The sequence below is a fragment of the Boleophthalmus pectinirostris genome, unplaced genomic scaffold (assembly GCF_026225935.1).
Source record: "Boleophthalmus pectinirostris isolate CB_2022bp ecotype Guang Dong unplaced genomic scaffold, ASM2622593v1 HiC_scaffold_9, whole genome shotgun sequence".
In the NCBI taxonomy this organism is placed as follows: domain Eukaryota; kingdom Metazoa; phylum Chordata; class Actinopteri; order Gobiiformes; family Gobiidae; genus Boleophthalmus; species Boleophthalmus pectinirostris.
In genome coordinates, this window is record NW_026571541.1 from 29,183,165 (window position 1) to 29,209,887 (window position 26,723).

At 39.5% G+C, this 26,723-nt stretch overlaps 1 protein-coding gene across 1 annotated transcript in view; it reads right to left on the reverse strand.

Moving 5' to 3' along the window:
* Positions 1–1,940: 1,940 nt before the first annotated feature.
* The window catches only part of gbe1b (glucan (1,4-alpha-), branching enzyme 1b), a 331,363-nt gene continuing 306,580 nt past the window's right edge, over positions 1,941–26,723 (reverse strand). Inside the window, exon 16 of the mRNA XM_020941150.2 lies at positions 1,941–7,166. Within this exon, the coding sequence (XP_020796809.2) occupies positions 7,104–7,166 (63 nt within the window). The 3' untranslated portion in view covers positions 1,941–7,103. The remainder of the gene's footprint in view (positions 7,167–26,723) is intronic.

Sequence of the window (26,723 nt, forward strand, 5' to 3'; positions counted from 1 at the left end):
AACGATGTGGTTGTAGTTTAGGTGTTTAGTCCCACGTTAAAGAGCAGTTTGAACAAGTTAAAATTTAATACTTACAAGCATGACTGGTTAATTTTTCACCTTTGCGTCACAATTAGCTCTGTGCACAGTGTATCCCAAATCTAACACTCACTTTTATTAAAATCCCAAAATGTGAAATAAACAAATAAATGAAATTGAATTAAAGTAGGGTAACCAGATTTTCAAATTCAAAAACTGGGACACTCTGGTTTGTTGTGCTTGGTAATAAAATTGTGAAACAAGTGCATAATTAAAGAAAATTGTTCTGCACTTGGCCCATTCACGACAAACATGTGAGTCAGTATAGTCACATTTTCTTGGTGTTTTTGGTCGTTTTTAAGCAGCTTTTCTGTATTTTACCGAAATAAATGACAATTTATGCCTCTCTTTACTGTTGGTGGGTATGGAATTGGTCAAAAAAAGGGCCATTTGGGACATTTGCTTGTATAATATTGGGACAAATCTGCTTGAACAAGGGACACAGGGCTCAAAACTGGGACTGTTAAATAGGGACATCTGGTCACCTTAAATTAAAGTCAAAACTACCCAATTGTTTTTATGTGTAGAACACTTCAGTTTGTGGTGTTATTGTACAATTTATTATTTCTCCAAGTCAGCAGTAGCATTAGCAGTAGCGTCAGCATTGAGGCACAAATATCTACAGTTTCTGAAGTATTAATTTGATTCATGTACTTTTTAACTTGTACTCTCCAGTGCACAGTGTCATAGTACTCGAGACCATCTTGGTTTTGAGACCGACCTTGAGAACGTTTTTTGTCGTCTTGGTCTTGTCTCAGAGTCAACCACGTTTGGACTCTGTCTTGTCTCGGTCTTGTCTCGGTCTTGTCTCGGTCTTGTCTCGGTCTTGTCTCGGTCTTGTCTCGGTCTTGTCTCGGTCTTGAAGGCGCTTGGAATCGGTCTTGTCTCGATCTCATCTCGGTCTTGTTTCAGTCTTGAAGGCGCTCAGACTCGGTCTTGTCTCTTTCTTGAATGCGCTTGGACTCGTTCCTGTCGCGGTCTTCAATGCGCTTGGACTCGTTCTTGTCTCGGTCTTGAAGACGCTTGGACTCGGTCTTGTCTCGGTCTTGAAGGAGCTTGGACCCGGTCTTGTCTCGGGCCTTGAATGCGCTTGGACTCGTTCCTGTCGCGGTCTTCAATGCGCTTGGACTTGGTCTTGTCTCGGTCTTGAAGGTGCTTGGACTCAGTCTCGTCTCGGTCTTGAAGGCGCTTGGACTCGGTCTTGTCTCGGTCTTGAAGGCGCTTGGACTCGGTCTTGTCTCAGTCTCGAGGCCTGACACTCAATGCATGATAAAATGGAGATAAGATTTATAAAAACATGATTTGGTCTTGTCTCGGTCTTGACCCTCAGAGGTCTCGGTCTTGGACTGGTCTTACTCTCGATTAGTTTTGTCTTGACTACAACACTACCAATGCCTTATCTGCCTAAATATTTATTCAGTGTAGCTCAGCAAAAAATATTATTATTGATTAAATTAGTTTGATTATTGTGTATTTTTGTTACTTTTGTGGTGTCTGGTTTTTGTTCTGTTTTGATTTCATTGTTGGTGTTGAATGTGGTGCAGGTACATCCTGTTTGTTTTCTGTATCAAAAAAAAAAAGAGGAAGAATAGTTGCTGTTTTTCGGTAGCTAAAGGGGATCTAAATAAATAAAAACAAACAAACAAACCTTACAGATACACATGGGCTCATTGACACAAATTTGGGAGCATGGGGCAAGAAGCCTCACATGGGCCCCCCTCTAATATAAATTAATTGGAAGAGGGTCCAGTTCTGGGCCCGTAACACCCTGGGGCCCGGGATACACAGCTGGATACACAGTTGAGCAGGAAGTAGTGACACTATTTTACTGGACATGCACATCATTCACTCAGAACCAAACATTTAATCATTGTATTTTATTGCCAACTATTAAATTATAAGTGCCTTACGTTACAAGTCAAAAGCACTACACAAGGTTAACGTGTTTTCCAAAATATAATTGCATATAACAAGAAACAGCATTTTAAATAGTCTCCCCCCTTAAGCTCCAAACTCCAACTGAAAAATCACAGTGCACTCGTTGTGTTAGTACAAGTCCGACCACTAGATGTCACTACAGTCAGTGAAATAGACAAAGCAGTACAGTTGATGATCCACAAAGATTTTGATCAATTTTACAGTAATGGATTTGCGTGAACTTGGTCAAGCTGTGGAAGATCAGACGGACAAACAGAAGCTACCAATATTCTGTCAATAAAAACACATGAAACAAATAGAGAATGTAACAGGACCGATTAAAAAAAAAGTTCAAAAATAGCCTTGTTGTTCTGTATTTGAGCAGTTTTTCCAAATTTTGCTTGGAAAAAATGTAAATGTTGTTACTTAAGTGCTGAGAAGATAGTGGTGGATGATGTCCTTAATACATCCCAAAAATGGTAGTAAATTTGTAGCATAAATCACAAATAACTGTTTACTTTTGTTAAATTAAATGAATTAGCTGGGTGTATTTTAGTATGATTGTGTAAATACAAAGATTTTTACCCTATTTGACCGAAAAATTTTTGAATATTGGCTCATACAAATACTGTCCGTCCCCATTTGTCGTCGATAGTTGAAGGGTCTGGCTGTAGCCGATGGTGAGTTCATGATGAAAGGAGCTCCATAAAGTCCGTATTTGGTTTGGTTTAATACTCGATTGTCGACCCCTAACCCAAATCTTAGGCAAAATCACCAGGGGCATAGCCTAAATTATTAACTTGCCTCGATAAGAAAAGAAAAGTTTTGTTTTTTGACCCTGGATATGATGAAATGGAGCTCCACAGCCAATCAAACCTTCACTCCAAACAGCGGCTGCAGCTGGACTCTCCTGGACAATAGCAGCATACTTAAAGCTGCACTGGAACTTTCCTGGTGAACGTTATGTAGTGTTGTTTACATCGATATTATTGCTTTGCCTGGAATGTTCCTCAGTGTGGCATTTTGAACATCTTGCATTTACAGGTGTTTTTACAGTTTTTATCGTTCGTCCCCATGGAGATAGATCAATTTACGGGATTCCACGCAAAGTAATAATTACATTTCCATGGAGACGACCATCGAGTGCACCACCAGGAAAGCTACACAGTGCATCTTTAAAGCACACGGAATGTAACAATGCTTTATACAAGCTCTATTCATGCTTACGTCACAAACCAGGAAGACGTTCGGAAACATGCGATGACAACTTTCGGCGTAGTTCGACGACCGATTGTTATCAAACCCACTGAACTAAATGTGATCAGCGGTAAAATGAAGATCGGATACGTATGCGCTGGTTAGAATCAACTTGAATTTTAAATCGCATGGACCCAGTGCGCTCGGAGTTGTGCGTCACTGGGGAAATGACGAATACTGAAGTAAGGTTGTAATTGCTGAACATAATGGAACGCTACAATGACATGTAGATGAAGAAAACTGGGCCGAGATTTTGTTAGACCATGGACCTCCAACCTGTATCTCAGGAGCCACCAGTAGCTCACCAACGGATTTCTGAATTCTGTGTATTGTGGATAAAAATAAGATTGAATTAATGGTTTGTTTTATAAGCATCTAACTGTTCCCCATCTAAGGAGGTGGCTCTTTTATTTACTCTGTTTCTTTGTGACTGCTGAAATTGGTAGCTCTCTGGTATTTTTGTTTCGTAAAGGTAGCTCACTGGAGAAAAAAGGTTGGAACCCCTGAGTTAGACTTAGTACCACGAACAAAACCTGCCGGAAATTGTCATCACATGTTTCCAAAATGTCTTCCTGGTTTGTGACATAAGAGTGAGTACAGCTTATTGTCACCAGCTTTGCCCTAGTTTTCCTGATAGCTTCCTGACTTCTCTCCTTTGCAGTGAGTTTACAAGCATCACTCAAGGTAAAGGAGAAATTCAATTTGTCAAGTGGACAAAAGTTGATTTAGGTCGAATACGTTTCGCAGCTCATCCAAACTGCTTCTTCCGTTCTGAACTGGACTGAACTGAAATGTATTCGACCCAAATAAACTTTTGTCCGGTTGATAAATTGAATTTCTCCTTTACCACAGATTCTACCTGGATGAGTGAGGGATTTTTCTCACTTACTGTACAACAATCACTTCTAACTTGACTTCTCTTTTCTGTACAAATGACTGCCTCCTTACGAACCTGATCTCTAGTCGTTAAACACCACGTACGCAGACAAAGCCTCCACGCACATTATTACATAGTGCAAATTACAGGCTTTTGGTTCCAAACCCACAATGTGATTTTAAACTGTGCTCATTAGATTTTCTACTGCCAAAACCATAGACTGTATAAAGAAGTGGACTAAGAGAGTGTGACGTCACCCATGGCGTTCGGCTCCAGTCAAACGAAGCTCAATGAGGCTGGCGGCTATGGGGCGAATTTAGAGTTGAGTTCCATGTGCAGAAATATTGTAATACCGATATACTGTACCGTTTAATGTGATGATACTGTATCGATATCGTGGGTTGCTGTATCGATAAATCCCCAAGAGTATTTTTTGGTATATTTTACTAAATTATTTTGTTACAGAACTACAGTTTTGTTGCTTGTTTAGAGGAAGGAAACTCCTTTATGCAACACATTTCAAGCGACATTTTCAGTGTTTTGATGAGTAAAATAGGTGTTTCATATGAACTTTGCACAAGAAGTGGTTTAACAAAGACTTTTAGTATCACAACCATGATTTAGCCTTTATTTTTATTGAACCGGATCAAATCTATTTGAAATATATCGTATCGAATCAAATGCTCACTGTATCGAGGTATGCATCATATCAGTTCCATTATTTGCAATTCCGACCGCAAGTATCGAGCCAATCAGGAGTGAGGCTTTTGAAGGTAACGCTCTACCCGCTCAGCAACACTGTCAGTCAAACCTGATAGCCGGTGTGTTCGTATCTTGATTTATGGACAAAAATCACAAAACAAAAACACCAGGATCATGTAGAATGGGTTAATAGAGACATTTTAAGACCAAAATGACGAGGCTCACTGCAGAGTTGATGGAGTGGGAAGCGTGCATGTGATCACTTCCTATCTAGAACACTCTAGAATGTCCATTTATATTTACAGTCTATGGTCAGAGCACAGAATTATTTTAGCTGGGACAAAACTGCAGCAAATTTACATGGCACTTTATATTCAAATTACATTAAATTAACTTTTGGACATGTGCAAAGACCAACAATTTGTCATTAAGGCATTTTTCTGGGTTCACAAAATTCATAAGGCTTTGATTTTTAGTTGGGGAAGATAAAATTATTAATTACCATGGTGATTTTGTGGTGGTTAGATAAACATATCAAGTAAATAATGGAACATACAGTGTTTATGGGAACACTTCGCTACTACTAACTACAATGGTATTTAAATACAAATTAAATAATAATTACTAACTACAGAAACAAGAGTCATCTGCATTTCTATCTATCTGATAATAAAATAAAGTTGTATTTCAAAATCAATTCTAAGTTTGACCCTAAATGGCCACGAAATCATTTATTTTCTTGGACACATTGTTAGCCAAGTTAGCATGCTACTTCAGTTACCGTGCTATTCCTGTAAAATGCTACGAGTTTTCTTTTAGATAAGTTAAAATATTTCTACAAGAGGGCCACTGGCTATTGTACCCATCTGAAAACAACAAACAGGCCGCCTACACGGTTTCATGACGGGAATTTAAACCCCAAACGTGTGCCAAATATTCAAAATAAAATGTCAAGAGATAAACGCTAAATGTGAGGCTTTGAGGCAGGAGCTAATGCTAATGCTAATGCGGATAAACAACAGAAGATTATGAGTTTTCTACTTACTGTCAACTGTTCTAGATAGTTAATTCTCAGTGCTGTGCTACCATATTACACCATTCATAACTTGATTAATTGTGTTTAATGTCAATAATATGATTTTGTACGTATTGTTAACACTAGTTGGAGGTTTATGCTACCACGGCTAAAGCAAACAGTAGAGTATATGGCCTAATTATACCACTTATTAAGCTGATTAAAGGTCCTATATTACGCAAAACTGACTATTGTGAGCTTTAAGTCATGTTATAATGTTGTTACGTCCTCAAAAACATACCTGGAGTTCTGTTTTGTGTTGTTTAATTAACCCTGTATTATTAGTCTATCTAAATCTCCAAAGCTCAGAATGCTCTGTTCATCTTTGTCATGTCAAGTAGCTCCCTTTTACATTTTGTTCATTCGAAATTGGAAATTCCAGGGCTATAATATACCATATTTTTCAGACTACAAGTTGCATTTTTTCATGGTTTGAGTGGTCCTGTGACTTATACATTAAAATGTTTACACGTACAGCTGCGAGAGGCTCTAGTCTTGACTCTTAGTATCTGCTGCTCCTGTTACTACTGTACCGCTGTCACTTTGCACTCTCATGCGCATGTATCCTGCAGAAAAATACAGAAAATGGTATGGAGCAGCAGAAAGAAAGTTTGGAGTGAGTGAGAAACTTCTCACAACTGGAAGGGTGCACCATGCAACTTTCCTGGAAGTCGTTGAATGGATCTACAAAGCCTGGACTTCAGTGGCAACCAAAACCCTTCTGTTGAAATTCAGAAAGGCTGAAATCATTCTAAATGGAGCTGATGCCGAGTCTGATGACAGCTACTTATAAATATAAAATAAATTTCTCCCAAAAACTTAAGGTCCAGTGTGACTTTCTTCATTACGCATTTATTGTCTGGTGCGACTTATTCTCCAGTGCGACTTATAGTCCGAAAAATATGGTATAAGTAACAGGGCTATTATAAGAAGAATAATAGGGCTTTAATAATAGTTATCCCTATATTTGTATTATTGAGTACTACTGAGTATTATTGCTGTTAGTAGTCAGGTACTTTTGCACTATTAGAACTGGGTATACTGGCTCAGGACAGGGACACACGTTGAAAGCTCGGCGGTGCCTCCTGGTGGACGGTGGCGGTGGTGAGTATGTGGCGTGTGTATGGGAAAAGGTGATTGTTAACACAGAGTTTGATCCTTCCCGGTCGCCACGGTGACAGTCCTCCTCCTCCTCCTCTAATTAGAGTGCTGGGCCTCGTCGTTGGCCAGGACGATGGCAGTTCTGCAGGGGATGTACACCTGCCATAGAGAACACAGAGGAAAGGAGAGGTTAGAGATATGGTCATTTGATAATAAAAAAAAAAAACCTAAATGGGGCGTTCCTACAGAGTGGTGTATGAATGTGTGAGTGAATGGGTGAGTGGTTCCTTGATGCAAAAAGCACTTTAAGTACCTTGAAGATGGAATTAAAAAAAGAAAAAAAAAAGAAAAAAGAACCTGCCCAGGGACTACAGCTGGAAATTTGCACTGGTGCTACAACCTGGTACAATGAATCTCTCCTGTTAAGGTTAATGTAAAAACTGTGCACTGTCCCTGTCTCATTAAATGAATAAATAAATAAATAAGTAAATAAATAAATAAAATAAATTAAATTAAGATAAAATAAATGAAAATAAATAAATAAATAAAATAAAATAAAATAGTGCTGCACAAAATGTTAAATTTTTCTTTTTCTTTTTTTTTTTTTTACCAAAATGTGGAATTTGTCGTTTAAAATTTTAAAATACATGTGTTGATATTCCACTATTTTCTGATCCATGTTATAATGTTGTTTCCTCATCAAAAATATAACTGGAGTTGTGTTTTGTTTCATTCACACATGTTTAACACACAAACCCTGTTGGAGGTTTTTTCTCTCCAACAGAGAACACTCTGTTCCACCTTTGGATGTCATGTGGCAATACAAGAATAATTTTGATGATTTTAACCCTGGAATTGCTCATCTCTACTGAACTAAATTTAAAAGCAGTGTTCCCACTCTTTTTCACTGACAACGTTTCTAAAATGTTCCATAACTTTTTCTTGACCTAAAGTGAATTTTCCATGACTTTACAGCACCCTAAATATGTAGACTTGATCAGACTTTTAGGGCTAAATATGAAATGTGAACCCTTTCCACTCACCTCATGGTTTGGTTATAGTTTTTAAACATTCAAAATACTGTCAGTGCATTTATTGTCATCTCTCTTGAACTAAAGGCACAAACATTCAGAAATAATCACAATAGCCTAATGATATGTTAACATAACGCTATAGTTGCGTGAAAGAGATACTAAAATTTCATGACTTTTCCAATATCCAGGATTTCCATGGCTGTGGGAACCCTGTAAAAGGCAGCTGTTAACTTGAAAACTACAACTACATGACTTTGCAAGGTAGAACAGAGCATTTGGATCTTCAGAAATGTAAACAAACTAATGACGACTCAAACATGTATGAATGAAACAAAACACAGCTCCAGGTCTGTTTTTGATGATGTAACAACATTATAACGTGGCTCAAAGCTCACAGAAGAATCAATTTTGCGTCGTATAGCAGTTTTAATGATTAGATACAACACATTTTCGTCGAGGATTTCAGTTCACAGTAATGGTCTTTAGCGGGGCTGATTGGGAGGCGCTGATTGCTTTCACATTTGCTAAATCTGTCCTCGTCCGTCTCTCCTGATCTGAGGGGCAAAGACTTTAGTCCGGCCTCTCAAATCATCACGAGAACGTCTTCAAACTGTATAAGCGTCCACTCCACTCTGCTGTGCTACGCTCTGAGGAGAGGCAGTCTGACAGGGCCTATGACAAATCTCTAGAGAATAGGAGAGACGAAGATTTCAAATTAAAGGGGCTGCACCTGATTTTTTGATGTAATAAAGCAAAAAAAGTAAAAAGTAAAATGAGTCTTGTCCATACGAAGATATATCAGAATATATAAATAGAAAATCATGCAAAAGTTCTATACGTTTTGCTCGTTTCAGAAAGCCAGACTCATACATTATACAGACTCATGACACATAGAGTAAAGCTTTCAAGACTTTAGTTTTTGAAATTTTGATGATTATGGTTTACAGATAATGAAAACCCAAAATTTTGTGTCTCAGAAAAGTTGAATATTACATAAAATCAATAGAAAAAAAGACATTTTAAACAGAAAAGGCTCGTCTGTATTGTAAAAGCAGCTCTCAGGGTCAAAATGAGACTTTTTTGTGACATCCGCACCTAATAATAACACATTTTTATCATCCGTGAACTAGAAAGTGATGGTGGTGTGTTGTTTGCATGCTAGTAGTTGTTGCAGTGGCGTGGTGTGGTACAAGGTGCAACGGTAGGTTTGCTCTTGCTTCTGAAAGTTATGAAAAGCGCTTAAAAACTCAATTGTGGTGAATAATTAAGGATGCCAGGAATGTGTTAGGAAAGTGAGGGATAGTTTGGAGTTTGGACTGGGGATGTCGAGATCAGCGCTAAAATAAAACGCAGGAGTACAGGAGTTGGATCCACGCACTGACAGATCCAATATGGAAATCCAGTATGCAAATCCTCTCATTGTGAAATTGCAGCCAAAGTGTCTAAGGCTACATTCAGACTGCAGCCTGAAGTGACCCAAATCTGATTTTTTCGTCCCTATGCGACCTGTATCTGATCTTTTAAGGACAGTCTGAACGACACAGATCAGATTTTTTCAAATGCGACCCAGGCCACTTGGATATGTGCTCCTAAAAATGATACATATCCGATCTTTTGACATGCGACTTCAGTCTGAACGGCCACGTCACATTCATCCCACCTACACGTCACAAATGTACACAAACGTTCTTTTCCGGACCCACACATTCCTTTTTACGGACGTTTCTGCCACTGACCCACAAAACTCCATGGCCAAAAACCTCGTCCTTCTCCTTCTCAATCTCCTCCTTAAAACAAATGAGCTGTACATGTTCTGGCTCCGGTACGACAGAAACTTTAAAATCGCCAGGTATTCAAGCTGTGTCCATGTGTAGGCTGTTTCCATACCCAAAGTTCACATACAAGTCACATTTAATTGGAAATGTGAACGACCTCGCAAAAAAAAAAAAATAAATCTGATTTCCCCCAAAAATCCGAATTAAGCATTAAGCCCTGCATTCTGAACATACCTAAATGATCCAACAAGGCCAAGGGGCTCTTTTACAAAACAAAAATGCCAGAGAGCTACTCATTTTAGAGGTCGCAAGAAATTGGGTAAATATAAGAGTGTTAGATGAGGTACAGTTTGACATTTACACAACTATTATCTATTTATTAGTGCACAAAGATAGGCATCACATTTACAATAATAACAGGCATTTAATTGAATCATATTTTAGTTATTTAGCACAATACGTATAATTCAGAAATCCCATGGTGAGCTACTTGGAATGGGATGGAGAGCTACTGGTCGCTCCCAAGTTGCAGGTTGGAGACGCCTGAACTAGGCTATATTTTTGAGATGATTATCCACGTGTTTTAAAGGTGCACTATGCAACTCCACCACCTAATTGTCTCCATGGAGATGTTTGCCTGTAATGTTCCACCGCATGTCATAAAATGTATCTCTCTTACGTTAAGTGATTTTTATTGATCAAAAATATGTTAAAGCATGCCTTGTCTTTGTCAGCGTAGTCTCTTCTCCACAGATCTGACCAGTAACTTGGCCCTGTAGCGTCACTTGCTTGCTGGATATGTTTAATGTCATGCTGTAGAAAATTCCACACAAAAACAAAGACATCTCCATGGAAAAAAGCAGTAAGTTATATTTTGCGAGCTGTTACGACCCGGGGGTAAGGGAAGTAACAAAAATAAACCAAGATGGAAAAATGGAATAAATGAAATAATGTTCAAAAAACAGGAATGTAAAGGTAAATCAACAAAACAGACTAAAATATACAGAGAATATAAACTAAGAAACAAAACAACAGACAACGAGGTCTGTGCCACAAAACGGGTCACGCAGGCTTACACAAAACGAGTGGTAAAACTAAGGGACACCCACGAAACTAAAACACAAGTTCCCCAAATTAAACCACATTGGCTCACAAACAGAATCGAGTGACCAAATTTAAAAAAGGCACAAAACAGACCTAAACTACACACAAACCCAAAATGGCATACTGGCCCACAGCAGGAATCAAGAAGTGCCACCAAAATAATTTAAAACACACAAAACAAATTACACTTTAAGGCCTGGGGCTGTAACAGAGCGCAATATTTGATGTAAATGGAGATCTGAAGTGAATCATGCGGCCGTGTGTGAGGACCAGCTGGGAAAACGGTGCCTATATTTAGTGCATGTGTGCTTAATTATTATTATCACTGAATTATAAAGTAAGAGTAAGGACTATTATTTCACTCAATGAGATGTGAAACAAAAATGCATGTTTTATGGTGAAAAAATACCGTAATCCGAATGTTCTTTTTTTTTGGCAATAATGGTGAATAATCATAAAATCACAATTTTTTTCCTCACAATAATCAGAACTAAAAATTGTGACACGGTGACATCTCTAGTTTTCATATTTTAAAAACAAAAACAATTGTCAAAATCATTTCCACAACAGAAAATCGCACTACGTTGGACTGTTTGGAAGTGATGAATTTAAAGATCCATTATGTAACATTTCTCATAGAGGATGCGCCACCTCTTTGTCTCCATGGTGATGATATTATTTGCACAAAAAAGGCATTAAACTTCTCTATCCCAAAGAAGACAAGCACCCAAATTACCAATGTGTGGAGAGAGAGACTAAACGAAACGAAAAACAACTCCAGGTATATTTTTGGAGATTACTACACACTTATGAGCCAAAAAGAGTCCCAGTTTTGAATATTTTGAGAGCAGTCTTCACAGCTCCAACCCCAAACTCCACCTGCAGCTGTTGTTTACACATGACAGAGGCCCTTGATCCATTCTCTCCCATATTCGGGGTGAAAAGTAGGTCCCTCTTTGCACTATCAGTCAGGGAGATGGAAGTCAAGAGGACGAGCTGGGACATGAGCGATGCCGTCTCCCCCCACACCAGTGAAGGAGCGCGCCCAACTGTGAACTATTCCATCACACGCAACCCCAGCCAGTCTGCAGTTACACCGGGCTGACACAGGGGGCGCTCACACACACACACACACACACACGCACACGCGCTTTTGTGAGCGTGTTCCTTATTTATTCTTGCAGAAATGCTTCGAAACACTGGTGGAATATTATTATGATGATTCTGAAAATGAAAATGTGCATGGACGGATTTTGAAAAATAATTTTAGTTAGAAGGTGAGCCAGCGAATAGAAAAAAATAATTTAGACAAACAAAATTGGGTTGAAACTTTACCTGAAGCATATAAACAGTGTTTATTTTTTTTTGCCAAAATGTTTACGTATGGAAATGAGAAAATTATGTTTAATAATGCTCCAAATAACATTTATTCCCAGAAGTAAAATACTGGATATAATTAGATTTAAAACTGAAGAAATTAAAGAGCGAAGAAAAGAAGTTGAACATTTAGGTGACCTTAATCATACATAGAATTTATTTAGTGCGTTTCAAGATACATTTCTCATTCACTCCACACTTTGCAGTATTGAGCTGTTATTGTAGCCACAGCTGCCCTGGGTCAGACTGACATACGCAAGGCTACCAATCTGTGCCATCAGCTCCTTCAACCACCAACAACACTCACGTACACACCACACATTCGTACTAGGGAAGATGTCTTGCCTAAGGACAGAAGAACAGGTTTTGTCACTGGCCCTGCACTGTAACACCTGCTATTCCCAACGGTCTTCCATCCAAGTACTGACCAGGTCCTGTTTAAACTTCAGAGATCAGACGAGATCAGACACTACTACACGTACACCACTGGTCAAAAGTTTTAGAGCACCACATTTTTCCCAGATTTTTACTGTTTACCAAAACATATTCTGGTTTAGTCCTGGTTTAGACCCAGTTTAGACCTGGTTTAGTCCTGGTTTAGACTTGGTTTAGACCCGGTTTAGTCCTTGTTTAGACCTGGTTTATTCTTGGTTTGGTCCTGGTTTAATCCTGGTTAAGTCCCCCGGTTTAGTCCCCCGCTTTAGTCCCCCGGTGTCGTCCTGGTGTCGTCCTGGTGTCGTCCTGGTTTAGACCTGATGTAGTACTGGTTTGGGTATTGTTTAGACCTGGTTTAGACCTTGTTTAGTCCTTGTTCAGTCCTTGTTTAGACTTGGTTTAGACCTGAGTTAGACCTGGTTTAGTCTTGGTTTAGTCCTGGTTTAGTCCCCTGGTTTATGCCTGGTTTAGTCCCCCGGTTTAGTCCTGGTGTCGTCATGGTGTCGTCCTGGTTTAGTCCTTGTTTAGACCTGATGTAGTACTGGTTTGTTTATTGTTTAGACCTGGTTTAGACCTTGTTTAGTCCTTGTTCAGACTTGGTTTAGACCTAGTATAGTCCCGGTTTAGACCTGAGTTAGACCTGGTTTAGTCTTGGTTTCGACCTTGTTAGTCCTGGTTTAGTCCTGGTTTAGACCTGGTTTGGTCCTGGTTTAGTCCTGGTTTAGTCTTGGTTTAGTCCCCTGGTTTATTCCTGGTTTAGTCCCCCGGTTTAGTCCTGGTGTCGTCATGGTGTCGTCCTGGTTTAGTCCTTGTTTAGTCCTTGTTTAGACCTGATGTAGTACTGGTTTGGGAATTGTTTAGACCTGGTTTAGACCTTGTTTAGTCCTTGTTCAGACTTGGTTTAGTCCTGGTTTAGACCTGGTTTGGTCCTGGTTTAATTCTGACCTGCCCATGTGTAATCACTACCCACCCACATACACGCCTGTAAAATTCCAAAACATTCAAATCCGCCCATTTTAGCAACTATTTACCCGTACCCGTCGAGTACCCGTGTGTACCCGAGCCGGTGCAGGACTCTGGTATCCGTACTACAGATCACACCATCAATTTTTACCATCACTTCACACACACCAAGCATAAAAAATGGCATCTAATCTACTGAAGTCTCCTCCTTCCTTCTTCTCCACTGGTTTTTGTGTGACATTGGCAGCGCTCTGACACAGGGGGCGCCGTCGCACACACCGGTGGTTAATTAAACAGGCCCAGCGGGACGGTGTCCGTGCACATGAAAGTCTACATGAATCACCTGTTCGGGCCGGGGCGACCACAGAGCACGTCAACAGTTTTCATTCACACGTGGATATAATGACACACTCCACATCCAGCCCCGGAGAGAGAGCAGTCCCTGGGGTTAGCAAGGTGATCCGTACAAGATACTCTCAGCGGGGGTCGGGTGTTATGGTGAAAGTGGTGCGTTGGATTATTAGGTGAGGAGAGAGCTCTGATTTCTTTGCCAGGAATGTTCCGTGTTTTGCCGATAAAATTAACGCCGCTGTATCTGATTTTTACCGTCTCGAAAACACGAGCGGTCCAAAGTTATTCCTCGTTTACCTTACGCATTCTGAGCATCCTAGTTATTCACTATGACTGTGTAAAGTTTACAACAACTAGCATGTTAACGGGCACTTCCTTTTCATCGGCCAATAAATGCGTTCTAAGTAAACAAAGATATACAATACAATATAGCTCTGGCAAGACTTTTTTATTTATTTTTTGCTTAAATACACAGGAAAAAATCCAGTACAAGACTTTTAAAAGTACATTGTGTAACTTTTCTGGTGGAGGGTCCGTCACCTGCTTGTTTATATGGATGTGTTGTTGCTATTCTTAGAATTTTCCACAGTATAACATTAAACAGTACCTACTTTAGTTTTATGTATTTTTCTTTAGTTTTCAGTATTTTTCGGACTATAAAACACACTTAAACTCCTTTAATTTTCTCAAAAATCGACAGTGCGCATTATGTGTTAATTCTGGTTGTGCTTACTGACCTCGAACTGATTTTATGTGGTACACGGCGCTCAAAAATCTGTCAAAATGTTTTAGTACGACTTTGGTAAATTACGAAGCCACACCACTTGAGGGACTGCTAACTGCTAATGCAAATGAAAATCTAGTGAATAATTACCATTCAAATATAGTGCTTCATTGAAACTTGATTTCAGTCCTAAATAATGATCAGATCAGACTGGCACACAAGAGTTTTTGGACTAATCATTTAAGTTTTCGCTCAAAAATCAAAATGTTTTAGTACGACTTTGGTAAGCTACGAAGACGCACCGCTTGATGGATTGTCGGAGCATTACGTCTACCGTAGTCAGAAGCCTCGCGAAGTATTGTTCAACATTGACATTTATGACCTCAACGAAATGCTACAGAGAATACTGTATATGTCCATTCATATATACGATCTATGTGTATGACCTGCACACTTATATTCTCTGAAAGGTTTCACATGAACCATCTCCAACATGATAGAAGTACAGAACAAACTCACCACCAGACCACCAGTCAGAGAAAGAACACTCATATGCCACTGAACTATATTTTCGTGCAATTATTTTTAAGTCTATTTTTAAATAATTTTTAGGCCATTATTTTTTATCTGTTTTACTGCATGTTACCTTTTTCCTACTGTTCTTGAATTGCGCGTTGCAACAATGGAATTTCCCCACTGTGGGACTAATAAAGGCATATCTTATCTTATCTTATATTCCACTGAGTCGTGTTCTTTAGTCAGACTGAAGCTGACTGCATTAGCGCACAAGGAGCAAGGTGTTTTTTTCAGCGCTTATAGTTTATGCAAATTAGCCATGTGGTTTTCAGTTTAGTTTCTGTAAAATGTAAACAAATGTGCCCAAAGCTGCATTAAACACATTATTACTCAATGTATATTTGAGTCCTCCTTGTAGGAAACAAAAATACAAACTGAAACACACACCCACATTCACATTCATAATACACATTCACCAAGACAGGGAGGCAACGCCGGGCGAATTACTCCACGATCTGCCGATGGATCGTGGACGCCTGGACTAAGGGATCAGTCTCAAGTGTCGTCCGTTTGTTTCGCTTAATGTGCCTTATAATCCGGTGCACCTTATGTATGAAAATAGATGAGAGAATTCAACATTATTGATATTGCGCCTTATAGTCCAAAAAATACGGTAATGTTATAGTTTAATTGCTCAAAAATACCTAGAAAAGCTGGGGTTGTGACTGTGAATGGGGTCGCCTCTCCACAGATCTGGCCTGTAACTTGATCTCATTTGGTTCTCCATGGAGATAGAAAGGTTTAAGTCCATACTGTGGAAGATTTCAGACAACGGAATAATATTTCCAAGGAGAAAAGCATTTGATGGACTCTCCACCCCCCCGTTGTAATTCTAGCTGGATACAGTTACTCAAATTTGGAGTCTAAATATTATTATTATTATTATTATTGAGTATTTCTGGTACATTTATTTAGTTACGTCCCAGGTTACAGTGGTCAAAACCCTCCTCTTGACTAAGGGGTGTGGAATTTCAAACAGGCCCAGCTAAGAAGTCTATATCAAGCGCTCCTAAAATACCCTGAGGTGGACACGGGTGACCACGCAGCTGTTATCTGTCCACACACGCCACCAGACACTGCATTATGGTCCGCGCCGTCAGATCGTAAATTCACATCGTAAACGCCAGAATAGACACATGGGAAATTAACCTGGAACATGAATTATATTGTGTTTAAAGGTGCATTGCGTAACTTTTCAGTTGAGGGTCCATCACCTGCTTTTCTCTATGGATATTGCCTTACGTTTATTCAAACACAGGTGGTTTTATTGCTCAAAAATGCCGAGTAAAACAGGTATTCTGACTGTGAGCGGGGTCGCGTCTCCACAGATCTGACCAGTAAAATCCCTGTATCATTTGTTCATTAGTTTTTACAAAATAAAACCAAAAATAAGAAAACGAAAAAACAATTATTTTCATCATTATTTGTCTCTAAAACTAAAAAACAGAACAAAACTATACAAAAAAAACATATAACGATTTTTTTATTTTTTTTTTCAGTTTTCAATTTTGTGTTTAAATGAATAACGGAAAAAATGGATAATGGGCGTTTCCTTTTCTGTGACTTAAACTGCGATGGTGGAATTTTGCGCCGCATACGAACTGAACCAGGACTGAACCAGGACTAATCCGGCCTGAGTCCTGGTCTGGTCCCGGTGTCAGTCCCAGTGTCAATCCCGGTCTCAGCCCCAGTCTCAGTTCTGGTCTGGTCCCGGTCTAGGCTCGGTCTCAGTTCTGGTCTCAGTTCTGGTCCTGGTCTGGTCCTGGTCTGGTCCCGGTCGCAGTCTCAGTCTTGGTCTCGGTCCTGGTCCCAGTCTCGGTCTCAGTCCGGGTCTCAGTCCAGGTCTCAATCTGGGTCTCAGTCCGGGTCTGGGCCTGGTCTGGGCCCGGTCTCAGTCCTGTTCCCAGTCTGGTCCGGGTCTCAGTCCTGGTCTCAGTCCTGATCACCCGACAGTGTACACGGGTGCACCTCCAGGCCCATCCCGACACCCAGTCCTGGATTAGACCTGGTTTAGACCTGGTTTAGACTTGGGTTAGACCTGGTTTAGACCTGGCTTAGACCTGTTTTAGTCCTCGGTTTAGTCCTGTGATCAGTCCTGGTTTAGTCTTGAAATCAGTCCTGGTTTAGTCCTGAAATCAGTTCTGGTTTAGTCCTGACATCAGTCCTGGTTTAGTCCTGGTTCAGTCCATATGCGGTGCAAAAGACGGGCGTCGCAGTTTAAGTCACGGAAACGAGAAACCTTTTTTTCCATTATTTAAACACAAAAACTGAAAAAACAAATCGTTATCTGTTTTTTCAGTTTGGTTTTGGGGACAAATAATGAAGAAAAAACAAATGAAGGAATAATGCACATATTAAGTAACTTGGTTTGGTTTCCATAATGATAGAAAGATCCTGAGATACATTCAAACAAAGCAGTAACATCTCCATATAGAGAAGCTTTAGACGGACCCTCCTCCAGAAAAGTTACACAATGAACATTCAAATCAAAGTTGCGCACAAGATTCTACTGTGAAAGAAAAATGACCCTGTGAGATTTTGTTTTCTTTTTAGTTTTGGATTTGACAAAAAAAAGTGAGGTACATTTTATGAGCTTTATTTCCAAAAAGCTGAGCTACAATGACAGCAAAATAAAATCAAGTACATCAAATGTCAAAAATCTCGTTTAGGCTCATTCTTGGGGCCTAAATCTCGTATTTCATCTCGTCTTGTGGAAACTGAGTCTCGTCCAACCCCTAATAATTTGTGATATTATTCAAATATCATTCAAAACCCACATTGCCACATTGTATGGAAGTGGTGAGTGTTTCAGTGCTTGGTGGAGGATCCAATGGTGCAAATTGGCAGCCTCCCTTCTGTCAGTCTGACCCGGGGCAGCTGTGGCTACTAGGGGTGGGATGAGACAGAATTTTCATGAGAACGAGACGAGGATTTGAAATAATTTACAAGAATCAGATCAATTCACAACTTTAGTCATATGATTTTAGGGGTGTGCAAAAATATAAAACTATCAATATATCGTATCGTTTAATGTGATGATACAGTATCGATATCATGAGCTGCTGTATCGATATATCACCAAGAGTATTTTTTGGTATATTTTACTAAATTATTTTGTTACAGCGCTACAGTTTTGTTGCTTTTTCAGAGGAAGGAAACTCGTTTGTGCGACACATTTGACATTTTCACTGTTTTGATGATTAAAATGGGTGTTTTTAACATTAAGTTTGCACAGGAAATGGTTTAAAAAAGACTTTTAGTATCACAGTCATGATTTAGCCATTATTTTTTACTGAACTGTATCGAATTAATTTGAAATATATCGTATCATATCGAAAGTGCACTGTATCGAGACATGTACAGCTTCTTACTGATATCCAGCCCTACATGATTTTTAGTCTGAACACATTAAACATCCTTTTGTGCTTTAGTTAAACACTAGGACCCATTCTGCAGTGTAAATCCCCAAATGCATAAATTCTGATTACTAGCTACAAAATACTATATGTCTATTACACTTCATTCTTATTATTTAAATGTTTAGACTGCATTTGCTCCTCTGTTTTGTGGGTCCAGCTCCTCCTCGTCTCGCCACTCTACCCCACTGCTGCTGCTCAATATGCGCCTGGTGCAGGGGACACTTCTCTCTCTTTCTTTCTCACTTCAAACTAAGTTATGGATACAGAAGGCGCTGTCTGTGTGTGAATATATTTGATCATATTATTTTGCTATGTTATTATTATCTGCACCAATATTGGTGCTCTCAGAACGAAATAAAAACTGGGACAGAGTGTTCTGTCTGAATATGTGAGCTACAAGTCTCTGTGTGGAGGAGTCTTTTAGCTACAGCTGCTCAAAGATACACAACTTTCAGGAGCTTGAGTGAAGCGTAACCCTTTCATGTCCGTGTCAAATGTAAAGACGGAGGATAGAATCTCGCGAGATCGTTTTTCCCGTATGTGCACCGTTCGCCTTTTTCAAAAGTGAATGTTTTGTGTAAAGAATACCACATGATATGTAATGATAATATAACACAGCTAGATGATTATTTTACATTTGTTAGTTGTAAATAGTAATATTGGTCTAAACCTGCTCAATAATAGAAGTAGGTCAATGGACACAGGATTACTCACACATGGATCACTCAAAACACAACGCTGAGTAAGATCATGATTGAACACTGTTATAACATGGTTCAAAGCTCCTCTACATGTCAGCTTTAAAGACATTACTGTATTTTCTGGACTATAAGTCACTCCGGAGTATAAGTCACACCAGCCAAAAATGTTCAATGAAGAAGAAAAAAAACATACCATATTTTTCAGACTATAAGTTGTTATAAAGGACTATAAGTCACACCAGAAAATGCAAAATGAAGAAGAAAAAAAACATTTATAAGTCACACTTATTAGGGGAAATTTATTTTATAAAACCAGAGACCAGGAACCGACATTTCATCTTGAAAGGCAAATTATAGTAATAACAACAGGCTGAATAGGCGTCTGGTATGTTAAAGTAACATATGAACAGTTCTTCAAATAGCTATAGCATAAAGAACAGAACAGAACAAGTTTACCAAACTCTCCATCTCACTCCAAATCACTAAATCCACTGAATTCATCATCCTCTGTGTCACTTCTGAGCAACTCTGCGACCTCCAGAGGTAAACCATAGATCCATGAGGTAAACTGAGCTCCGTTTCTTCTTCTGTGTAGCTGTCGTCAGACTCAGCATCAGTTCCAGTTAGAATTATTCCGGCCTTTCTGAATCCCGACAGGATAGTTTCGGTTGTCACTGAAGTCCAGGCTTGGTCGATCCATCCAATCACTTCCAGGAAAGTTACATGGTGCATCCTCCTGATTACCGTGAAGCTGTGTTCTCCATCCCTGCTTTCCACCAGTCCCTCACAAGTTTCTCGCTCACTCCACTTTCTTTCTGCTGCTTGATTACCGTTTTCAGCTCAATATTTCACAACTTGCAGCAGGACAGCGGCTCTTTGTGCAGGAGACATGCGCAGTAGAGTGAAGTGACAGTGGTACAGGAGTAAAAGAAGCAGCAGATACTGACACACAAGACTAGAGCCTCTCGCTACTGTCAGTGTGAAACTTTTAATGTATAAGTCGCAGTACCACCCAAACCATGAAAAAAGTGCAACTTAAGTCGAAAAAATACTTTATATTATAACCAGTGATAACTCAGAAGTTGGATCTCCGTGTGTTTTAATTTGCTTTTAAGCTCTTTCCATGACTCTCAGAAGTCATAGCAGAGTTTGCCGTCACAGTAAAACAACTAGATGGCGACAGTATCCAGTGGACTTATTTTGAGCTGCTTCTCCTGGGCTTAGACTGGACGTGGGAAAGCTCCAGTCAGATAGCACTGAGCTTTCTGTAGGATTAAAAGCGGAGAGAGGAGCTCAGATAAATTATGTTGAGTCTATCTTCGCCGGACAGTGGAGCCCGTTGCAGTCTTTTTCTTTAATAAATGAATACTTACTTAAACAGAAGAAAAACCATGGCGGGGGCAGACTGAGTGAAGAGTTATACAGTAAATCTGTACTGGGGCAAGACAAATTTTGTTCAAATACACAGACAAAAAAATCAAGTAAAGGCTTTTAAGTTATACGTCAGAAGATTTTATGTTGTATCAATGAGTCTAGCAAAGAAGAATTACCGAGGGTATTCTTCCAGCATCTGAAAAGTGAAGTTGGCCATATGTCCACGAAGGCTGCAAGGTAATCTACTGCATTATTTAGAGCGGTACTACATCAGAAATCCAGGTTTCTATATTTGATCGAGGCTACAACACTTCTACCTGCGCTCACCACACATTCACAATTCACTTTAAAAACAGCACGACAAAAAAATCTGCATTTGATGAGAACATTTCGAGTATTTGGAGACTGTTCAACGACTTCTGCACCAAAATTGTGGTTTTAAATCTTGCCAGCCTCCTAAACAGTAACATCAGATTTTTTTGTGCTAATGCTGATAAAAATTGAGTTAATAATTAGAATTCAAATATAGTGCTTTATTGAAACTTGATTTCATACAAGTTTTTGTCAAGATGGATTCAAGTAAACGGACTAGATTATTTGCTTTTTGTCTGAGATGTGGAAATTATTGCTCTTTTAACAGTTGGAGCCAAGGTAAGCGAGTTTTATTCATAATCAGGATCAGCAGAGCCATAAACCATAAACCAGAGCTTTTATCTGCTTCATTCACTTGGGTTGTGTCCAGTTAAACACCTGCCGCTGTACACCATTGTTTTCCCGACTCTCCCAGGGCTTTGTCGTCTATATTGACCGGTCCAGTGACCACCGATGCAACTCACATCTTTTCAAGGTGCATTGTGGGAAAGTTTGAGTGCACTATGTTTTCAACAACTGGACATTTGAACACTCCTAAAAATACTGTGACCTCTAAATAGTATGGACTTTTGGACACTAGAAAAAAAAATAAATAAATAAATAAATAAATCGACAGTGTGCCTTATAATCCGTTGTGCCTTATGTATTAATTCTGGTTGTGTTTATTTAACTCAAACTGATTTTATGTTGTACACGGAGCTCAAAAGTCAGTCAAAATGTTTTAGTACGACTTTGATAAACTCGCACCGCTTGATGGATTGTCTGAGCAGTACGGCTACCGTAGTCAGGAGCCTCGCGGAGTCCGACAGAGTCCGTCAGAAGCTGACCGCATCAGCGCACAAGGAGCGAGCTGTTTTTTCAGAACTTACAGTTTATGCAAATTAGCCATGTGGTTTTAAGTTTTGTTTCTGTAAAATGTAAACAAATGTGCTCAAAGCTGCATTAAACACTCCTCACCCACATTCACGTTCATAAAACACATTCACCAAAACAGGGAGGCAACACCGGGCAAATTACACCACAATCTGCCAACGGATCATGGATGACTGGGCTAAAGGATCAGTCTCAAGTGTCGTCCGTTTGTTTCGCTTAATGCGCTTTATAATCCGGTGCACCTTATAGTCCGAAAAATACGTTATAGTGAATAATTAGGATGCTACTATCAAACAATCAACAAGAGAAACACTAAACTCCAAAAAAACGTTTTCTTCTGAATGACAGCTGACAACACCAGGTTGTGTTACAAGTCAGATCTGCGCAGAGGCAATCACACCTACAGTAATTTTAAATATTTGAGATTGTTCTGAATTCTTGCCAGCCTCCTAAATATACATCAGATTTTTTTTTGAGTCAGACAGTCAGAACACATCTTTGGCTGTGGATTTGAGGTGCAAATTCTAAAATTGTCTAAGCACTGACGCCTCTAACTCTTCATAATACAGTTATGAATCATGCATGAATAACTGAAAATACAACTGGGAGCAAGCGAACGATCAGGGGAAACCATTATATAACATGGTCAAAAGTAGATTTGGCATAATATGTTGATTTAAAGTTCATACACTTCACCTGCCCTGATGATTCTCGCATTTAAACTGGTTCACAGATGTGTCAGCCCTGGATGTGTTGGTAATTTTAGCTGGTAGTGTTGTCAAGATACTACACTTTCAAACTTTATGTTGATAATAAAGAATAGAGTCAATATTCAGTACAGATTCTGATACCATGATAATTCAAAACACTTAGGTTCTTTTTAAAGACAATGCAGTAAAGTGTGTTTACCTTGTTGACATGTTTCGGCTGCTGCTGCAAGCCATCTTCAGAACTGTCACCGGTGTTGGTGGTGACGTGTCGTATATCAGCTGTTGTTGCTTCCTGTAGGCGTGGTCAGCCTGATGGACCCGCAGGTCGCTCAGACTGACCATGCCTCCCGTCGCACTCCTGGAGGAGGGTGTCCCAGGTGTGTGAAAGGAGGAACGCGCCATCATCACGGTTCATGGTGTCCGTGCCTCGTTTTCTGATTTCAGTGGCCTCCTTGATCCAGCGTTTGAACTTGCCGTTTTCTGATCCAATGACCCAAGCTCCGTCCCAATCCATAATGTGGTTGTTCCTTTTACAGTGGTCTGATATGGTGGATTTTAGGGGCTTGGGTCATTGGATCAGAAAACAACAAGTTCAAACGCTGGATCAAGGAGGCCACTGAAATCAGAAAACAAGGCACGGACACCATGAACCGTGATGACGGAGCGTTCCTCCTTTCACACACCTGGGACACCCTCCTCCAGAGAACATCGGGCGACGGGAGGCGTGGTCAGTCTGTGCGACCTGCCAGGTCCATCAGGATGACCACGCCTACAGGAAGTAACAGCAGCTGATATACGACACGTCACCACCAACACCGGTGACAGTTCTGAAGATGGCTTGCAGCGAGCAGCCGAAACATGTCAACAAGATAAACACACTTTACTGCATTGTCTTTAAAAAGAACCTAAGAAGTTAAAGTATATAAGAAGACAAAATGAACATATTTGGCTTAATACAAAACACTATTTCTTTAGACAATAGAATGTGATTTTCAACATTAAATCGTAGTTATTCTTTTGTATTATCTGTGTAATCCCTCGTTGTCTAAGTACGTCAACCCCCAATGTTTACAGCAGAGGGCGTCACACACGTAATCCATATATTCAAATTGAAAGTTAATGATACACGCCACAAAACTGCTGTAATTTACAACTACAAATGCCTTAAGTATAGGTGGTTATATATAGAAAATTCACTGCCTTCTTTTTCTTTTTTTTATATTAACTTGAGTTTTCTCCTAACAAGACAAGAAAGGTACTAAAAGGTCAGGCAACCTCTAGCGAAGGCGGAAGTCTTTCCTCTGAAACATATCAGGTAATTAAAGCTTAGAGCTTTTTTGTACTTTTCTTGTCTTGTTAGAAGAGAGCTCAAGGTAATATAAGACACCTGGATATTAAAACTTGCATCAAAACTAGATCTAGTATCAGGATTGAAAAAAACTGAGTGATGTTTTCTCTTAATGTTACGTAAATATGATCTTTCTGTAATATTTTAGAAGGGTCTTGATCGTTAAGGGGTTCATATTGCGCTACTTTCTGATCTGTGTTTTAATGTTGTTTCCTCATTGAAAATACACCTCGATTTGGGTTTTGTTTTCTCTACTGAAATAAAGCTGAAAGTTGACTTGAAAACTACTACTTCATAACTTCACAAGGTCGAACAGAGCATTTTGAGCTTTGGAGATGCAGACAGACTAATAAACCAGATTTATTCAAACATGTGTGAATGAAACAAAACACAACTCCGGGTATATTCTTGAGGAGGTAACAACATGTCTTAAAGTTCAGTTGTGACCTTTATTAGAGAGAAGGTAATATTATGGAAACTACTATCCTAAGAAGAGATTTTTTATTTATCATTATAGTGTTGACTTAGCAAGACTGGCGCCACCTAGTGCTTCCGCTCAATTTCATTTCTCTCTAGCGACTAGGTCAGAAATCAGAATAGCCAGTCAGTGAAGAGCTGTGAAGCCATGACGTCAAACTCAAGTGCCTGTCTGGGTCCCTTTTGTGGAAGAGCACAACAGTAAACAAAGCGGTCGAGATGGATGTAGACGAAGTCATACATTCTGTGTTGGCAACGATTCCCGAAATCGAGGATTTAAAGCCAGAACAAAGAGAATGTTTGGTGAATTTTATCAAGGGGAAAGACGTTATTGTCCTTCTTCATACAGGATTTGGGAAAAGCTTAATATACCAGTTAGCCCCGTTAGCGGAGCATTACATACATCCCGACCAAATAGCAGCGATTGGTTAAATGATAAAAAGTACCTGCCTACTGTCGAGCAAATGAATCTTAATGCTGCGAGGTCAGACGGTTTCCACCAAGTGAAACCTGCTGATGAATCTATTGACTAAGGGTGTGCAAAAATATCAAAATATTGATATATTATATAATTTAATGAGATACAGTATTGATATCATGGGCTGCTACATCGATATATCGCCAAGAGTATTTTTTGGTATATTTTACAAAATTATTTTCATACAGCGCTACAGTTTTGTTGCTTGTTTAGAGAAAGGAAACTCGTTTATGCAACACATTTGACATTTTCACAGTTTTGATGATTAAAATGTTTGTGTTTCATATGAACTTCGCACAAGAAGTGGGTTAACAAAGACTTTTAGTATCACAGCCGAGATTTAGCCTTTATTTTTTCTTGAACCATATTGAATCGATTTGAAATATATCATATTGAATTGAAAGCTCACTGTATCGAGATATGTATCGTATCGTGGCTTATGTATTGAGGTATGTATGGTATTGCCAGCTTCTAAATGATACCCAGCCCAGACACTATCAAGCCTTTTCCTTTTTTTCAAAATTGAGTGTGAAACTTTACAATTGTGACAAAGCTAGTCCAAAGATTAAAAAAAACACTGTGGTTCTACTTCCACTAGATTCGCAAGTTTTTCAAGTTAACACCTACAGGACCTTTTAGCTTTTGTTGAGTAGAAATGGGCAATTCCAGGGTTTCTGCTGAAGCTGTATGGAGTTTAAAAATACTTCCTTTATTGTTAAGTGTTGAGAGAGTTGAGAAGAAAACATTTACTATTGCGACAACACTAGTACGAAAAGCACTGGATGTCTATTTCCACTAGATTCTCCATGTTTGTGAACTAGATTTGGAGACGCTGGCTTTTCCCTTCCCTCCCCTCACGCTGCACTCTCACTCGGGGGCTAACACTGGTCGGATCAATGTTCACGCGCCGCCATAAAGGATTCATGAGGAGCTTCAGAGGAGATGATCCAGCAGGCCCCAGTCTCCTGACCCTCACGGCCGACCTCGGGAGCTGTGGGGCGGCGTGCGGAGCGGGCCTCGGTCTACCCCTCATCTGGATCAGCTCTCCATAAGCACCACTATACGTTGCTCTCGCGCCGAAGACCAGGGATTTGAGACGGGGGGGCACCGCTTTGATGGCTATGGGTGCTTTCAAGTGCACTTCGGAAAGTCAAACAAGATAAGTTGGACAGTGAAACCATGCACTGTGAGAGGAGTACACTGGGACATATATTTGCTCTGATTCTTCTACGCCGAATATTTGATTGTATTTCCCTACTGAATTTTTCTCCTCACAGATTTCTTGCTTTACAAATATTGAACTGGAGCAGCATAAAAGAGGAATTCATATGAATGTTTAAAGTGGTTGTATCTGATTTTTTTTTTCATGTAATAAAGCACCATTTGTTTTACCCAAGTACAAATATATTGCAAAAGCAGCTCTTAGAGTCAAAATGAGACCAATGTGTGTTCTCTGCATCTGATTTAAAGACCTTTTATTGTCAGTAGACCAGGAAGTAAGGATGGTACGCTGTCAGCATGCTAGTTATGGTTCGCATTATCATGATGGCAAAAATCTGCTTAAGTTGTGAAAAGCGCTTATCTTTAAAAAGCTACTTTTAGCTACTTAAAAAGGTGGAACAGGG